This window comes from Colossoma macropomum, unplaced genomic scaffold (assembly GCF_904425465.1).
Source record: "Colossoma macropomum unplaced genomic scaffold, Colossoma_macropomum, whole genome shotgun sequence".
Classification (NCBI taxonomy): Eukaryota; Metazoa; Chordata; class Actinopteri; order Characiformes; family Serrasalmidae; genus Colossoma; species Colossoma macropomum.
The window spans coordinates 265,440-285,000 of record NW_023494795.1 but is presented as its reverse complement, the minus strand read 5'-3'; the positions used below and the strand labels follow the sequence as shown (position 1 = coordinate 285,000).

The 19,561-nt window shown below is 40.7% G+C and overlaps 1 protein-coding gene across 12 annotated transcripts in view; it reads left to right on the top strand.

Moving 5' to 3' along the window:
• dnmt3aa (DNA (cytosine-5-)-methyltransferase 3 alpha a) overlaps positions 1-19,561 on the top strand; it is a 135,378-nt gene that overhangs the window by 109,217 nt on the left and 6,600 nt on the right. For all 12 annotated transcript variants that reach the window (XM_036581110.1, XM_036581102.1, XM_036581109.1 and 9 more), the window contains 11 exons: positions 604-744; positions 2,346-2,390; positions 3,245-3,324; positions 4,979-5,091; positions 6,726-6,909; positions 8,050-8,134; positions 9,721-9,866; positions 11,074-11,164; positions 13,508-13,656; positions 16,369-16,454; positions 17,884-17,953. In XM_036581110.1, the coding sequence (XP_036437003.1) occupies positions 604-744; positions 2,346-2,390; positions 3,245-3,324; positions 4,979-5,091; positions 6,726-6,909; positions 8,050-8,134; positions 9,721-9,866; positions 11,074-11,164; positions 13,508-13,656; positions 16,369-16,454; positions 17,884-17,953 (1,190 nt within the window). The remainder of the gene's footprint in view (positions 1-603; positions 745-2,345; positions 2,391-3,244; positions 3,325-4,978; positions 5,092-6,725; positions 6,910-8,049; positions 8,135-9,720; positions 9,867-11,073; positions 11,165-13,507; positions 13,657-16,368; positions 16,455-17,883; positions 17,954-19,561) is intronic.

Below are 19,561 nucleotides of genomic sequence, written 5' to 3'. Positions count from 1 at the left end.
AATGTTTACACACTCTTTCATTTAGAAAAGTTGAGTTTTCCATGATAAAGGCCCCTCGAAGTCTTCAAAGGTTCAAAGTCTTTGCTGCTAATAGATGGGGGACAGGATGGTGTAGTCATTGTATTGAAAATACATCAAGTATGCTTTATCAAACTATTAAAAAAATGTGATTTTGATAATTAGCTTTATCATTTGATTGCCCGGTACATTACTATACTGCCATTGAGGATACAACTATACTGTAACACTTGTTTGGACACACCTGATTGGATGATCTGTTTAAACGTTTGATTTGTTTCTAGGGCAGTTATCAGGTGAGGGACATATTGACACTGTCCAAAAAAAACAATCTTTCCCTTTTCGAACACGCCAGCTGTCCTTTACCCTGAGTTGAAGTGATGTGATGAACGGACCAATAGAAAAGCCCCGGAATCACTTGGAATAAAGCCTCTTTACATTAACTTACTTACATTAAATGTAGAGAATGTTTTTCCCTCTCCTGTAAAATCACTATTTTGGACATGCTTGTATTTATGTTTAAACAGCAGAAGATAAAGCAGGAGGTGTCTTTTACAGTGTTGTGTGTGTGTGTGTGTGTTTCAGCGGAGCAGAGTCCGTACACTGAGGTGTATCCAGAGATGTGGGTGGAGCCAGAAGCTGCAGCTTGCCCGGCCCCTAAGAAACCCAGGAAAAGCAGTTTGGAGAAACCCAAAATCAAAGAGATTATAGATGAAGGGACCAGAGGTATTACATACGCATACACACTCTTGGCCGCATGCACGTCAGCTTTTAGAAACGCCAGACATCTGTTACTGACCCACAAATACACACGCAAAGTTTCTCACGCAGCCTCAAGTGAACTATACACAAACATTTCAGGAAAGGATGCACCAAACTTTCAGCTAAAAATGGTCAAAAGTGGCACTTTCGGTTTTCAAGTGAAAGAAAAAAAATTTGAAAATTGTGGCCAAAATAAAACCCCTAAAGAATTCAGTTGGACACTTAACAAATCATTTGAATCATTAGGAAAACTCAAAACAGTGGCTAAAAACACTGTTTGCTCCCTGTGCCAGTCTCTAGGCCTAAGTATTCCCTGTGCCAGTCTCTAGGCCTAAGTATTCCCTGTGCCAGTCTCCAGGCCTAAGTATTCCCTGTGCCAGTCTCCAGGCCTAAGTATTCCCTGTGCCAGGCCTAAGTATTCCCTGTGCCAGTCTCTAGGCCTAAGTATTCCCTGTGCCAGTCTCCAGGCCTAAGTATTCCCTGTGCCAGTCTCCAGGCCTAAGTATTCTCTGTGCCAGTCTCCAGGCCTAAGTAGTCCCTGTGCCAGTCTCTAGGCCTAAGTATTCCCTGTGCCAGTCTCCAGGCCTAAGTATTCTCTGTGCCAGTCTCCAGGCCTAAGTATTCCCTGTGCCAGTCTCCAGGCCTAAGTATTCCCTGTGCCAGTCTCCAGGCCTAAGTATTCCCTGTGCCAGTCTCCAGGCCTGAGTATTCCCTGTGCCAGTCTCCAGGCCTAAGTATTCCCTGTGCCAGTCTCTAGGCCTGAGTATTCCCTGTGCCAGTCTCCAGGCCTAAGTATTCCCTGTGCCAGTCTCTAGGCCTGAGTATTCCCTGTGCCAGTCTCTAGGCCTGAGTATTCCCTGTGCCAGTCTCTAGGCCTAAGTATTGTTAAAAACCTGCCGATACGATACGTATCATGATACAGGGATTACAGTTCGATATATTGCGATACTGTAAGCAAGGTGACATTGTGTTTTTGTTCAGTCCAATTTTAGAAAAACTTATCATATGCATAAAATCAGAATAAAAGAAAAAGTTTAATAAAGATATCATAACACTGCCATCTAGTGGTCGGAGGTTTAAATACAACATAAAATGAACTGTCTGCCACAAATCTTTGCATGTAAACCATTAATGACAAATCGAGTGTTTTTGAGAATCGATAGAGTATCACAAAACATAATATTGCAATACTCAAGTGTATCGATATTTCCTTACACCCCTGGGCAGCACAGATGTGTTTCTATGAGGAACATTCAATTAGATTTATAATCTGTGTTCCTCCCTGGTGTCAGAAGAGGGTTCAATGCTTGAGACACTTCCCCACTAGAGGTTTGATTTCACTAGAAAACACAAAATCCCATTTGACACACAGGAAACAAACATAAATAAAGTCCCTGCGCAGTGATGCCATCTGTACACTCAGTTTATGAAATGATGAAAAATTTCACAAACAACAGCCGAAGCCAAAGTTCGTTGTCAGCCAGGAATTTTCGTTTCACTAATTTTATTTAATACTTGCAAGCGTGCGGACTCAGCTAAGGGTTTTTTTTCTGTGTGTTTTCCAGAGAGACTCGTGTATGAGGTGCGTCAGAAGTGCCGGAATATTGAAGGTGAGACAGCTGTCGTCTTTAAACTGTCCTTTCCTTGACCTCTGGCCCCAGTTAGATAGTTAACGGTCACTGTTGCTGCTTCTGAGCTTGTACATTCAGTTCGCATATGGGAAAAAAATGCATTTTAAATGTATTTCCCAAATATATTTATCAAATATATTTTTGCAATGTATGAAAATGGCCAAAATGTTTTTATTAAATATATATTTTCAAATGCACTTATTTATATTTATATTTTAACAAAGGATACAGATATGACTAAATATACATGAGCTGAATGAACTGTACTGAGTTCTGTGTTTTTCATTGTACTTAATCATTAATACATTAATTATGTATGTATACAATACAGAGTATCAATACCTACAACACTCGCTTTTGTCATGTTGAAGGTTCATTTGCTAATATTCATTTCGAAAAGTATCGAGCAGTAAAGCGCATTAGACAGGATTTTGGCTGTTTTCATACATTTTCAAATGTATTTGATAAATACGTTTACATATATTTATTTTTTATGGTACATTTCTATGTATAGTATTTCCCCATACATTTAAAACAAATGTATTTTAAAATATATTTGGTTAATATGGCAGTTTATTCTGACATATGCTTTAGTGTTTGGGCTGTATTTCGGGCTGAACTGCAATGTATTTGAAATGTATTTCAAATATATAAAAATATATGTCCATATATTTTTTCCATATGGGTAAAACTGCTGTTCACTGGGAGTTCATGCACTTTACACCAGCTCCTGGAGGATCACAGCACAGTGTGGGAGTCTGTGCCACTGTTTCTGAGGCCTTCTTTATGCACCGATCTCTGTAAGCTGATGTTGTTGTTGTTGCTGTGTGCAGACATGTGCATATCCTGTGGAAGTCTGAACGTGTCACTCGAACATCCTCTCTTCATTGGAGCCATGTGCCAGAGCTGCAAGGTGGGTTTGGATATGGAGCTGTTATAATGGGTAACCCCTTAAATGGTCCAGGACCACCAGGGGGCCCAGAGTTTTATTACACACCTGGGATTTTGAGGGGTTAAAGAACGGTTGGCAAATGTACACATTTGTCCTCATACTATACATGTAGTCGACCAAACCTTTGAACCTGAAAGTGTGTTTATAAATAAAGTCATCTATAATTATACAACAGTTAGTTACGGCCACGCAAGCTAAATGGTTGAGTAGCGTTTGTTGAGTAGCGTTTGTTAACAACTTTGTTATCTTAAGATCTCAAGATAACAATCCAGAAAATTATAATGACCTTGTGGCCTCTCCGGATTTCCATACTCTATAGTTGTGTTGAAGTACTGATGGTTTCTATGGAGCCCTGCTGGTGACGTCACATATAAATAAAAATAACGCGTAGCTACGTCTTATTAATGCATGGGAATGAGATCATAATGTGTGGCCATGATTTAGGCCCAATCCCATTTCTTCTTTTTACCCCTACCCCTTGTTTTCAAGTGTCACCGTAACTCTGTTACAAGGGGTAGTGGTTGAAATCTTCCCTCTGAAATGGGACCCTCAAATAAAAAGACCATCACTTCATTAACAGCTACCAGCGCTGCTCTGTAGGCGACCCTGCCAGTCTGCAGTGACAGCAGAGGAGGGTAAAGTTCAGCTCCTCACTGCTGGGCTTTAGTTACATTTAGGGCACTATATGCCTTCAAAGAGGGGGGCAATTATTTATTATCACCCACCCCTAATTCTTCAGTGATATGGAGCTGAAGTCAGATATTCCTCAGTTTCTTGTTTGAATTTTCCCGTTCCACCTTAAATGGAGCAGCAGTTACATTCTGGCGCTTCAGGGGTCAGAACTGCTGGACTATTTAAGGTGGAACGGGAAAGTTAGCCAGCTAGCTACTGAGACATTAACATACTTTATTGATTTTTTATGCTTGTTATGAAGAAAAGGACCAAAATACACTGAAACAGCATTAAACTAAGATAATACAGTGATTATCATGATTATTTAACAGAGAAAATTCTCACATTTGTGTGTTTCTTTGGTCTCTTGTTCTCCATCTTGCTGGTTTTTCTTTTTTCTCATAACTCTCTGTTTGGAGACTCTGAAAAACCTCCGTTTGGAGGGTCATGTAGCCCCGACACTTCGCCCTGCCCCTCTATCTCAACAATAATTGGGACACCCTACCCCTAGACGTGAACGCGCAAAACAGAGGGCTAAGGGCTGAGTGGTAGGGGCGAGGGGTGAAATGGGACTGGGCCTTAGTAAAGCATGGGGATGACATAATTAAGTCATGGCCGTGATTTACTAAAGCATGGGAACAAGATCATGCCTTACTAAGTCATGGCCGTGGATTAGGATCTTGTTCCCACGCCTTACTAGTCTTGGCCACACATTATTTGTATTTATACAGGAAGTCACCAGCAGGGCTCAGTAGCTTTCTTACTTTCTCTTATGTACATTTTTGGCTCCACACTTCCTCTTTCAGCTGAGTGAGACTGACACAGTACCCACACTGTCCTACAGTGCCCGTTTCTGTGTAGTGTAATGAAAGTGGTCAGTCTCCTCCCGAACTGCCTCTGTTTATACCCTGAGTGACTCAGGAAGTGCTTGTACTGTGTGCAGAACTGCTTCCTTGAGTGTGCGTATCAGTACGACGACGATGGATATCAGTCCTACTGCACCATCTGCTGTGGGGGAAGAGAGGTGCTGATGTGTGGGAACAACAACTGCTGCAGGTACGTGTGTGTTGGTGTGTTCCTGCTGCTGAGTCTCAGCACGTATGTGCGTTTACATCTGCAGTACTGTTCAAAAGTTTGGAGTCAGCGTTCAAATATTTACTCTTTTCAGTAATATAAACCAATTTTTTTGTGGATAAACATGTCAGATGATTCATGATGTTAAGATTTTACAGCTTATTAGGTTCATATAATTACTAGGAAGCTGTAATAAGATGAAGACACATTTGGGGCTGGCCCAGGAAGCGTTCTATAGACTTCCAATACTCGTTAGTGTTTCCAAATAAGTACCCCAGTAATCACTCTCACCGGATCTACCGTCAGGGTGACTCGGGTGATCAACCAGAGGCCCTGCATGCTGAAGGGTATCAGCATATCACTGCTGTCGGAACAAAACCTCGTATCTCCATTTTTGTCGTTTTTCAGTTTTTGACCTAATTTGAAAATACCTGTTGGCTTTTACATTGTTTGTAAATTTCATGATGAATGGACCAAAAGTAAAAAACTTGTAAAAAATTCTGGTTCCATTGACTTACATAAAAGGTAATGTAGGTTTTTTCCTTCTCCTGTAAATTTACCATTTTGGAGATACAAGGTTTTGTTCTGACAACAGCGACATATGAAAAAGACATGCATTTTACTCACAGCAACAAGCTAAACAGCATTCAAACAACCTTTTCATGCATAAATGGTTCTTTGCATGGTGAAACGGTTCTCCAGATTGATGGAGAGTGTATTGTAAATGGCTCTATATGGAATCTTTTATAGAAAATGGTTCTTCTATTGTTATGATGTCAAGCTTGCAACAATAGCAGAAGCCTTTTTGGTGCTATATAGAACTCTTTTCAAAAAGGTTCTATATTTTCCATCAATCTGAAGAACCATTTCATTTAAGCATGAATAGGTCCTATACAGAACTTTTACTAGAGAGCCCTTGAAGAACCCGATTTTGTAAGTGTGTACCCAAAAAAATGTCTGAGGCCTGAACGTTGTCCAACAGTCGAAACTACGCCCAAACAAAATGAATGTTTTTGGCTGCTTCTCTTTGTTTCATTGTTTGCTATTTTAATATTTTTGACTTGTTTTGCCTCAGTTTTTTTAAAGTGAAGGGGTGACATTGCAAAATCTTAGGGGTTTTTTATAGCCTAAAATGCCATCCAGCATCCAAGTAGCTGCTATAATCACTCTACTCATATAAAATCAATGAAATAAAACTTCAAAAATAAAAAAAAACCCCAGCAGCACTGCTGTGTCTGATCCACTCAGACCAGCGCAACACACACTAACACACCACCACCACGTCAGTGTCACTGCAGTGCTGAGAATGATCCACCACCCAAATAGTACCTGCTCTGTGAGGGTCCATGGGGGTCCTGACCACTGAAGAACAGGGTAACAAAGTATCAGAGAAACAGATGGACTACAGTCTGTAACTGTAGAACTACAAAGTGCACCTATGTGGTCAGTGGAGCTGATAAAATGGACAGTGAGTGAAGATACAAGGAGGTGGTGTTAATGTTATGGCTGATCGGTGTAAATTGTTGTATACAAAATAGAAAAAGCCTCTTTTCGGTGTGTGTGTGTGTGTGTGTGTGTGTGTGTGTGTGTGTGTGTGTGTGTGTGTGTGTGCGCAGGTGCTTCTGTGTGGAGTGTGTGGATCTGCTGGTGGGCACTGGCTCTGCGCAGGCTGCTATACGAGAGGACCCGTGGAACTGCTTCATGTGCGTCAGCAGGAATGTGTTTGGGCTGCTGCGGCGCAGAGATGACTGGACATCGCGCCTTCAGCTGTTCTTCGCCAACAACCATGACCAGGAGTTTGTGAGTCACTCGCACCTAACACACTTCAGGGACTGTTCATGTGTGTATGTGAGAGAGAACCGTATTATGCAATGGCAGGAAGTAGGGGTCATTTCAGGACTGTCGGACTGCAACTGCTAAAAATATATTAAAAAACAGAGCTTAAATCATTTGAGTGTGGTAAAGACCAGCTTGGGCTTGGTTTAGAGTGGAGTTTGTATATTTATTTTATGTTTTCCTCATATTTTCGAAATCTGTAGTATTAAAAGGGGAATTTCACTGATTTTCAGAATTTCTGCATTCAGTAGTTGAGGTGTAAACAGACAGATTCAGAGTGGTTTGGTCTGAAGTGGTTCAGATTTCTTTACAGTGGTGGTGATAGGAACCAGGGGTCGCCATGACTACAACACAAATGCAGACATTTTATTTACTATCCAGAACCACCAGTGAACCTACACGAGTCTTCTGAGTTTATATGGAATGATGATGATGGACAATAGTGGAAAATCTGAAAAAAAAAGGTTTTCTTCGGGGACTATTTCATCTTTAAACATATCTTTAAAACATAAATTTTAACCCAAAACCATTTTAATACAATCGTAAAACAGTGTCTCAGTCATCAGGCAGTGAATTCATAACCATTTCATGTAGGAACTTTCTGTGAGGGAGCTTTTAGAGGTGGACATCTGGTTCCTATCACCACCACATGTGTACATATAAGTGTTTAAGTATGCAGAAATGTTGAAAAAGCAGAAATCCCCTTTAATACTGCATTTTCACAACAGTGAGCCGAACGTACAAAATCATCTAAAACTGGCATATCATTCATGACATCACATATATGCTGCCTACAATCGCTAAACCTCCAACATTCACTCCCCTTTCTGTATCCCTGTGTAGTGTTAATAAATTTATACACTACTATTCAAAACATTTTATCGCTCGATCTGTGTATGTAACATAAATAATGAAGTATAATAATGATTATTATAATAATAATTTGTGTAACAATTGATATCTAGAATGCCTAATGTCTCAAAAGATGGGATAAAATGAAAAAATGGCTTATAATTTGATAGAAAGAATGTATACAGATAATTACAGTGTAATATTTGTCATTTAATATCTAACTGTAATGTCTTATTAACATCCCTCTTCCAGGAACCTCCTAAACTCTACACTCCTGTAGCGGCAGAGAAGAGGCAGCCAATCAGAGTGCTCTCTCTGTTTGACGGCATCGCTACAGGTCAGCTCACCGATCGCATTCGTATGCGGTTGAAAGCAAAGTTTGTGCAAACCTGGTCAAATTACATATTTGAAGTTACAGAAGTGAAAATATGCTCTACAGAGAACACCTGTCTGCATGTTTTAGTGCACAGTTACTGTTTATTGGCTGACTTTATCATATTGGGAAAAAAAAACATATAAAAATATAAAATCTATCCTGTGCAAAAGTTCTGGTACATTTTAGATGTTATGTTTTATTTTTTTCCCAGTGTTAAACTCAGCAAATAAACACTGTGCAATAAAATTAGCAGAACAAAAAGTCATATTTAGGTTCTCTGTAGAGGATCCCTTCACTTATTTTCACTTAGGAACTCATTTCAGTGTGTGTTCAAACTTTTGACTGGGTGTCGTTTATGCAAGGTGGTCTTGTTTTTACACTAAAAAAGAAAAATTACACTGTATGTCCAAAAGTATCCACTCATTGCACTCATTGCTGACACATACGTTCAACTGCACAAATGCAGCTTGTATGATCTGAAAGCACTGACCAGTAGAATGGGATGTTCTGGAGCAACTACACATGAGCCAAGGTCATCATGCTCAATGTCAAGTGTAGGCCAGAGGGGTGTAAAGCCCCCCCAGCATTGGGCTGTGGAGCAGTGGAACTCCGTTCTCTGGAGTGATGGAGCTCCATCCAGTACTATTGGGACGAGTTGGAGTGATTCAGAACTGACCATCCAACATCAGTGCCTGACCTCACTAATGCTCAATCAAATCCTCACAGCAATGTTCAACATCTAGTGTAAAGCCTTCCTAGAAGAGTAGAGGTTGTTACTGCAGCACAAACTCACTATTAATGCCCTTCATTTCAGAAAAAGCACTGGATTATGCAGACTTTTGGACATACAGGGACAGTTTCCTGGACAAGGATTAGACCTACTAATGGACTGTATTTTCCTTTAAATGGAAAATTTCCTTTCATAACCCTGTATAGTCCAGGGCTAAGCTTATTCTCTGTCCAGGACACCAGCCGACAGTGTACTTCAATAGCCACGCGCTGCTTTATATGAACAGTCATATGCGAAAGTTTGGATCAAATGACATGTTTTTATGTTTTTTATGCGTGCAAAATAGGTCAACAAACCCATTTACAGTGAATTTTTTGACATTTTTTGCAAATTTTACAGTGCAGTTTCTATTTATTTACTGAATACTAGTAAAAAAATAAAACATATGATATGTGCCACAACCTTTGCTATGCATACGTACATTGTTTTTTTCTTTTTTTTCAAATATATTAAATTCAAAAAATTAACAGTAATTGCATTAAACTGTGCAGAAGTGTGTTCTCTGTAGAGGATGTGTTCATTTATTTAAACTTAGAAAATCAAGGTAAAAAAAGGGGTTTGACTGGGGCGCCCAAACTTTTGCATGCGACTGTTTATGACTGTACAACTGTACATAGTTTGTTTATGAGGCATCCATGCCTTTCGTAAGTAAACGCTTCAGCTTGCATGACTCTGCAGGGGCTTTGATGTTTGTACATGTAGACGTATAAATGTGTGCTTATGTTTGTCCTGGTTTGACCTTTGACCCTCTGCTCAGGTTTACTGGTGCTAAAGGACCTGGGGATCCAGGTGGAGCGTTACGTGGCGTCGGAGGTGTGTGAGGATTCCATCACCGTGGGAATGGTGCGGCACCACGGACGCATCATGTACGTGGGGGATGTCCGCAACATCACACGCAAACACGTGAGTTACGCGCGCACATCGCGCTGAGAGCCAGTTCACTCTGCCAGCACATCTGCACGCAACGTGAGCATCCTCTGTGACGTCCTCTGGGTTCGTAAATGCTGAATCATATTTATACAGAAAAATGCGCTTGTTTCCTCAACACTGACCAGTATAATATATTTCAACACTGTTGTCATATTTTCAAGCACCTTTGGAGGCCAGTTTAGGACCTTATAACAGTGCATTATGTACATTCATAACATCAGTGAGTGCAAATTGCTGATCAGCTCATTAACCAATCAGCACTCAGTGGCAGTAATGCTGACCGATCAGCGCTCAGTAGCAGTAATGCTAACCGATCAGCGCTCAGTAGCAGTAACGCTAACCGATCAGCCCTCAGTAGCAGTAACGCTGACCGATCAGCGCTCAGTAGCAGTAACGCTGACCGATCAGAGCTCAGTAGCAGTAACGCTGACCGATCAGCGCTCAGTAGCAGTAACGCTAACCGATCAGCGCTCAGTAGCAGTAATGCTAACCGATCAGCGCTCAGTAGCAGTAATGCTAACCAATCAGCACTCAGTAGCAGTTTTTCTCTTACTCCTCTCTCTGTCTCTCTCTCTCTGTCTCTCTCTCTCTCTGTCTCTCTCTCTCTCTGTCTCTCTCTCTCTATCTGTGTCTCTCTCTCTCTCTCTGTCTCTCTCTCTCTCTGTCTCTCTCTCTCTCTGTCTCTCTCTCTCTATCTGTGTCTCTCTCTCTCTCTGTCTCTCTCTCTCTATCTGTGTCTCTCTCTCTCTCTCTGTCTCTCTCTCTCTCTCTCTGTGTCTCTCTCTCTCTCTCTGTCTCTCTCTCTCTCTCTCTGTGTGTCTCTCTCTCTCTCTTTCTCTCTCTCTCTCTGTAATAGATATATTTCAGCCTCACTGTTAGTGGAGCTCATATTTCACAGTGTGCTTTGATGTGCAGAGTTTCTGTTTCTGTCCCCTCAGGGCCTGACAGTGCTGAGGCAGTGTGTGTGTGTGTGTGTGTGTGTGTGTGTGTGTGTGTGTGTGTGCGTCAGATGAAGAGATAACGCTGTGTGCAGTAGTTGTAGTGAAGGTCTTGGAGATGATAACTCTGTAATACGTTCTCACTCACTGCGTCTGAAGAGCTGCACCTGCTCTCTCACCAGCGCCGCCACTCACTCTGAGCTCACTGCCATTCTTCTTCTCTTCTCTTCTTCTGTGTGCAGATTCAGGAATGGGGTCCGTTTGATCTTGTGATTGGTGGGAGCCCCTGCAACGATCTATCCATCGTCAACCCAGCCAGGAAGGGACTCTATGGTATGGAGCATGTGTGTGAGCGGCATTGTGGGGGTGCTGAGTGTGATGTACACTGTGTGTCCAAAAGTCTGTAGACACCTGCGCATCCAGTGTTTCTCCTAAAATGAAGGGTGTTAATAAGGAGTTTGTCCCCCTTTGCTGCTGTAACAGCCTCTACTCTCCTGACAAGGCTTTACACTAGATGCTGGAACATTGCTGTGAGGATTTGATTGAGCATTAATGAGGTCAAAGTGTAAAATATGTTTCTGTCATGTTAATTTGTATTATATTAATCATTCTGAAAAATTTAAATGAAAAAAGCAAGAACGTAATATAATAAAACAGCTTAAAACATACTTATTACATCACTTAGAACTGGTCCCAGTGTTCTGACCAATGTGTGTGATGGACAGCTGTCACTCCCAATCAGGCTAAAACAAGCGCAATGTGGAGAAATGAGTGAAACAGGCTCTACCTGTACAGGCTGGGTTGTAGACCCCAACTGTGCCCACTCACTAAAAACATTATCCAGCTGTTATAACGGTTTGTCTTTAAAGGTAAAGTTCTTTTTCACGTCACTGCTGGATGTGCAGACAGGGAATGCTGGGGTGGCCGAACGAACAAACGGAAGAACTGACAACATGCTGGTTCAGTTAGGCTTGATAGGTCAGCTGTCGCTTGGTTGTTAGCTTGGATCTTTGGTAGGTTTCTCAGACTGGAACACAGAGAAGCTGTGAGGAAGCACAGTTTTGTTAAAGCTGTGCTGGTGGGGGAGCCATTTCATCCTTACAGGACTGCTTACAAGACTCAAGATTAGAAAGCGGAGCATTTTGGCAAAATACATCGGCTATTTAGTGGATGCTGGGAAAGTCTTAAGACTTATTAAGACTTATTAATCTACTGAATTGAAGTGTGGATCTACATCAGGGCCTTTAAGCCAGCAGGATACGTCAAACAATGAAGGAACTAAACAAAACTGAACTACATTCTTAAAAAAGATGGTTCTTCAAGGGTTCTTTAGTAAAGACAGTGGTTCTTTATAGAGCCATGAACACTCAAACACACATTTGCATGCTTAAATGTTTTTTTTGCATGGTGAAATCGTCCTTCAGATTGACTGAGAACGTGTTGTATATGGTTCTATATAGAGCCTTTTTGAAAAGGGTTCTATACAGCACCTCAAAGAGTTCTGTTATTGTTACAATGTCAAGCTTATAACAATAGAAAACGTTTTTTGGTGCTATATAGGACCATCTACAAAACATTCTCCATCAAATCTTAAAGAACCAGATTTACCATGCAGAGAACCTTTAAAGCATGCAGATGGTTCTTTGAGTGTTCATGGTTCTACATAGACCTGTTGTCTTTACGAAGGAACCCTTGAAGAACCATCTTTTTTAAGAGCATACTGCTGATATTTACTGCTGTTGTAAATATCCTTTGTTTATCTGTTTCTCTGACCCAGCTTCAGAGGTCAGTTAAGCCCATAAATGACCAGCACACACCAAACATCTGTTAAACACTTCTGCAACCGATAACTAGCCATGTTTACATGCAGCCTAATAATACGTTAATAATCCGACTAATAGCTCAATCGGAATAGAATATGTCCAAGTAAACACCTCAATCGGAATAGTCTAGTCTGATTGAGGCCATTCAGAATACAGTTTCTATCTGATTGATCGAGGTGGGTAATCCTGTAAATAATCTGTTAAATAGAAGAATAATATCCGTGTAAACGCCTGTATCTGATTACATTCCCTATCGGAAAGTTTAAGTCCGTTCTGATCATGTTCGTCGCGTCACAGTGAAAGTTTATACCGTTCAACATGGCGGAGCAGAAACTGGTCTGCAGAGGAGACGAAGTTTATGCTCTGATCTTTAAATAAGGACCTGTGAAGGACGTTTTCCTGAGTCTGACATCATTTTAAAGCAATTAAAAACACAAGCACTGCTCACTGCTGCTCATCTCACTCTGACTGGACTCACGTGATGCTGGTTGTCATGGTAACGTCTACACTAAGTGGTTCTCTACACATTAAAGTAACTGTGGATCGGATTACTTGTAGTGAGCATGTAAACGGAGATTTTCATCAGATTGTTAAGCAGAGTGAGAAAATAAACACCTCAGTCTTCATCTGTAATCTGAACGTATTCAATCGGATTGGCAAAAATCTCAGACAATAAGTCACCCAGTTTGTCCATGTAGTTACTGAATAACAAGCTTTATGATGTATTAATCCTGTGATTTTAAGGGGTTCAATATGTGCCTTTTATGTGTAAGTGGGCATTAAACTGTTTGTATGTGTGTGTGTGTGTGTGTGTGTGTGTGTGTGTGTGTGTGTGTGTGTGTGTGTTTTGCAGAGGGCACGGGCCGCTTGTTTTTTGAGTTTTATCGGCTACTGCATGAGGCTCGTCCGAAAGAGGGAGACGACAGGCCGTTCTTCTGGCTCTTCGAGAACGTTGTCGCCATGGGAGTCAGTGATAAGAGAGACATCTCACGCTTCCTCGAGGTACATACACATACACACACACACACACACACACACACACACAGATATACACTCACAGTCACCCTCATAGATATTTAACCCCGAAATCTGAGGTGTTACTGCATGTGAATGTCCACTTTAGTCAGTAAAATGGATCAGCATGTGGAACTGGAGCTTTCCACGCACTGCTGTGTTTTCAGTCACTGTATTTTGTGTGGTTTGTGAGAAGTTACATAAAAATATCTATGAATTTTCAGCTCTGTTAGATCACATTCTTTACATATCAAAATAAAAACAGCAGCATTGAGAAATCACCTCATTAACAGAGAAGAGTAGATTAACCCCTTGAACCCAAAGCTTGGTTGGCTTCTAGCCTTCATAAGTTCAGAACGGTTTAAGCTACAGACATGATCTACATATCAGAACACTCAGCAGGCCCAACCCAAACTAGCTAGCATCGAGCTGTGGCATCAGCATCAGTGAGTAATTCGGCTCGGGAATATCAACCCAAATCCTGAGATTATTACTCTGCTGTTTGGCCTTTATACTCCAACAAAGGGTTAAAACAGCGACATGATCATCAGATCACTCATCAGACTCTGCCTCACCATCCAGAGTGATTTCATCCACCTGTGACCATCCATCGGCCAGCAGTCCAGCTCCAGAATCACCCACAACCCACTCGCTTCTGTAATATCTCTGCTTTTAGCCTTCATAATATAAAGAAAGGGTTAATCTGAGGTGCCAATTGTTTTCAAGATCTCTATAAGCAAGAAAGTACAAAATTTAGCGGGTGCTTGGTACATTTTTGATCATAAATGAACCAAATTCATAAATCTACCAAATTTCATGTCAAATAATGCCATATCTGAGTAGCCCAGGGTCTCCTGAAGATAACAACATATGGCATGTGTGACTGTCTCATGTAAATACTTTAAAATTGCAATTATAATTGACCTAAAATACCAAATAATTCCCCCCAGAATCCCAGGGTTCTAAGTGTTAAAAGGCAGAAATTGCTATTTTTTTGTAATGGCCTTAAAGGGTTAAACACAAAAGTACATCATTTTTTGTTTTGGCAGCATTCTTACATTCCTTAAAGTACTGTATGTATAAGGGACAAGACTCAGCACTGTCCCCTGGTGGTTATATGGAGAACCAGTTTGATGAAGAGCGTATCAGAGTAAGGAACACTCGAATGCAGAGGAATTTGTGCCAAATTAAAATGCAGTGACTACAGTAGAAAAACATGAAGTGTGATGCACACATTGCAGTACTTCTCAGTGATGATGTGGAATAAAGCAAAACCTCTCTTACAGTATTTTCACAATAACAGATAATAGTTCAGTTCTATTTTTCATATCAGTATTGTATTTTTGAAGTGTTTTAGTAACAAAATATAGTGTGATGTTATTAAATATCATTGTTTTTATTAAACGTCATTGTTAAAGACACATTTAGAAACCAAACTACCTGCTTCGGCCCACCACAAACATTGCATTCCCCCCAAAGATGAAACCTTTGGCCTCCTCCCAGCAGACTTTCCCCACCTGGGAAAGAACCAAGAGTCCTTGGGCAAAACTCCTAATGCTCCATGACTTTACTCCTGTAACATGACTAGACTGTAAGTCATTCTGGATAAGCATGTCTGCCAAATTCCATAAATATAAGCTAAAATATGTATTTCATATTATATCCTTACATTTATTTTAGCTCAGATATTTTATTTTATTGAATGTTATTTACATATTAACATATTACATATTATTAAATGTAATTTATACACCGATCAGGCATAACATTATGACCACCTCCTTGTTTCTGTGCTCATTGTCCATTTTATCAGCTCCACTTACTATATAGGAGCACTTTGTAGTTCTACAGTTACAGACTGTAGTCCATCTGTTTCTCTGATACTTTGTTAGCCCCCTTTTACCCTGTTCTTCAGTGGTCAGGACCCTTCATGGACCCTCACAGTCCTCTTGGGTACTATTTGGGTGGTGGATTATTCTCAGCACTGCAGTAACACGGACGTGGTGGTGGTGTGTTAGTGTGTGTTGCGCTGGTCTGAGTTTTTAAACCCTGTGTCCACTCACTGTCCACTCTATTGGACACTCCTACCTTGTTGGTCCACCTTGTAGATGTAAAGTCAGAGACGATAGCTCATCTGCTGCTGCACAGTTTGTGTTGGTCATCCTCTAGTCCTTCATCAGTGGTCACAGGACGCTGCCCACAGGACACTGTTGGCTGGATATTTTTGGTTGGTGGACTATTCTCAGTCCAGCAGTGACACTGAGGTGTTTAAAAACTCCAGCAGCACTGCTGTGTCTGATCCACTCAGACCAGCGCAACACACACTAACACACCACCACCACGTCAGTGTTACTGCAGTGCTGAGAATGATCCACCACCCAAATAGTACCTGCTCTGTGAGGGTCCATGGGGGTCCTGACCACTGAAAAACAGGGTAAAAGGGGGCTAACAAAGTATCAGAGAAACAGATGGACTACAGTCTGTAACTGTAGAACTACAAAGTGCACCTATATAGTAAGTGGAGCTGATAAAATGGACAATGAGTGTAGAAACAAGGAGGTGGTCATAATGTTATGCCTGATTGGTGTATATTTACATATTACATTATTTTTATGACCACAAAAGCTCAGAAACTGAGCACTGTGTCACTGTGAGAGTGACCCTATATTGCTTGAAACCTAAGTGTGTCTCTCGCCACAGTGCAATCCAGTGATGATCGACGCCAAGGAGGTTTCGGCTGCCCACCGCGCCCGCTACTTCTGGGGCAACCTGCCCGGTATGAACAGGTGAGAGCAGCTTTGTGCAGCCCACAGATTCATAGCTTAGCACCTCCAGCTAAAGTGTAAGATTATATTATCACAGTCAGGTGAGTCTGCAGGTAAAAGTGTCATTTTTTGCCTAATTGTTAAAGGGGAATGCCACTGATTTTCCAAAATTTGGGCATAATCAAATGGTTAAGATGTAAACAGAGTCATTCAGAGTGGTTTGGTGTGAAACGCTCCGTTCTAGTGAAACTCTTAGAGTCAAAATTGTTCACAGTGGTGGTGATAGGAATCAGACGTCCACCTCTAAAAGCTTGATCACATATAATTATTACATGAAATGGTTCTGAACACCCTGCTCTAAGCTAAAACGTTTGATCATATCAGTCCCGTTTTAAAAGAGCTGTACTGGCTGCCTGTATCGTTCAGGATAGGCTCTAAATGACCTTAAAGCACCGCTTACATCACAGAGAGTCTGTCTGTTTATGTTCCAGCACGTAATCTTAGATCTGACCTTCTATAAACACCTTCTGTAAAATACAGAAAACATGGAGAGACTTTTTCTGTTATTCTGCTTCTAAACTGTGGAGCTCAGTTCACCTTTTATCAGACAGTCGAGCTCAGTGCTCACTTTTAATAAACATCTAATAACGTCTCTCTTTAACTCACCATTTAATTAAAACTCTACATCCCGTGATGCTTATCTTTTAATCTGATCTGTCATTTTCTTATGATTCTGAATTGATACCTATCATTTCTTGTATTACCGTTAAGCTTTAAAGCACTTTGTCTATAAAGCACTTTGAGCTTCCACCAGCATGAAAAGTGCTATTTAAATAAAAATGATTATAATTATTAGTAGTAGTAGTATTATAAAACAGTACGCAAAGAAACCCTATTTTTTCATATTTACATGCATTGGATAGTATATAAAGTGATCATTTTGCATTGTAGTCGTAGTGACCCCTGGTTTCTATCACCGCCACTGTAAGGAAATCCTTTCTCTGCAATGAGCTGTTTCCCATTAAATTTCAAAAAAACTAAACCAAATTTGGATTTCTAACAGATTCAAAAAGCTTGAATATGATCTTTGGGTAAAAGTGGCTCTTGACAGGCTCATAATGTTTTTTTCTGAGCCTGAAGTATTTGGAATTGAGCCAGGAATTGCTCAGCCTGGCTGGGTTGGTGGCTTCTTCATCTGTCACTGTCAGTATCTGGCAGAGGCCCATAGCTTATGTTGTTGCTGAATATGCTGTAGCTTATGTACATGTATTTGAATCCAATAATGACGCATTCTCCTCCTCTGCCTTTGCGGAAGTTAGACTCATCTTCTCAGAAGCTGTTGTCACTTTCCATTACTGCTTGCACACCAGATCAGAAGTGGTTTTCTCCGTCCGTGTGATGAAAATGAAACACATTTGGGTTTTTTCCTCTCTGTTTCTCTCTTCTTCAGGCCATTGACTGCCATGGTGAATGATAGGCTTGACCTGCAAGACTGTCTAGAACATGGCCGCACAGCCAAGGTGTGTGTGTGTGTGTGTAGTTTCATAAAAATACTGCTAATGTTGGGTGCAGACGACTGTGTAGATGTGGTTTGGAGTTCAGAAGCATGTACAGCACTGTGCAAAAGTCTTAGACACCTCAGCTCATTATTTAAAACCATTTATGTTGGCAGCAAGTTTTTCTTTGCCGGTATGGCTGGATATCATTAGAATAAATGCAAATAAAGATTATTACAGTAAAAAGTACAACAGCCTTTTGGGGCCACTGTTAACAAAATGAAAAATAGTAGACTTTGAGAATAAAGTTGTGATATTTTGAGAACAAAGTTGTAATATTTCGAGAAAAAAGTTGAGAATTATAACATTTAAGTGGCATTAATACCAGGAAAGGTCTCAGTATTGTGGCCAATGTGTTTGCAAAAGGAAGGTAGCAACTTACTGGTGTTAAATGAGGGGCGGTGAGAAGTTGGTGGACTTTCATATCTGTTTCACCCATAAAGAAACACTCAGTCTCCCTGTCTGTCCTGCACATCAGCACCAGCCTGTTATTAGTCTAAGAAACGGCTGAGCAGGAAACTGAGTTTATCTAGAATAAAGAGCCAGACGGACTCGGAGGAAACTGTCTGTCTGTGTTGTTGAAGGAGAGGGCATGAAGTTTCACAGACAGTGAGAATGATGATCAGAATGATCGATCCCAAAGGAGCGGAACTCTTCATCGTCGCCAGTACAGCAACCATGGCGTCGCTTCATGGCAGCCCCCCTACAGTTAGCCAACTTTATCCTCAAAATACTGTTTATTCTTGTAAATTTACAGCTTTATTATTGAAATATTATGACTTTATTCTCGATATATTAAGACTTTATTCTCAAAACATTATGATTTATTCTAAAAAATACAACTTACTTATTCTTGAGGTCTATTATTATTTTTTTTTTTAACAGTGGCCCTAAAATGCCATCATAAAAAAGTTAGAGTTACTAGATTTCTCCTGGACGCCTCTGGCCATCACATGGATTGTTAAATGCCATCACCAGCACACTTGATTTAACTGTAGTCATATAGTACAGGGAGATTCACTGGAAAGAGGCCCCGAATATTCAGCTGTAACTCCCGTTAGGATGAAGCAATCTGAACCAAATAAATACACTACATATCTTTACGTGTGTGTAATCAATTGCATTACGCGCGATGCTGGAAGTGATCTCTGACATACGAAGGGGTACGGGGGTCTGCACCTGGAAGCTGCAAATGGAGGTTAAACATTGCAACGGCTGTCCGGCGCCTACCTCATCGCTCCGACGCAGGGGCATCCCGGCTTGTTCGAAGCTCCATATACTGAGGAGCTCATTGCACGTTGTTTCGTTCTGACTGCTTCGTCCTAGAGAGAGTTATTACAGAACGTTCAGGGCCTCTTTCCAGTGAATCTCCCTGTAGTTGTAGTATCTAAACGTATTGATTAACCAAAACCGGATATTAGTTCATAACTACAAATAATACTGGCCTTTCACAAGGAAATGGTTAAATGAACACACTGACATACACAAAATGATCACTATTATATTAATAATATTTGTATTTATTAGGATATTAGTGTTTTTTCTGAGTAAATAAATGCTTATAGCTTCTTG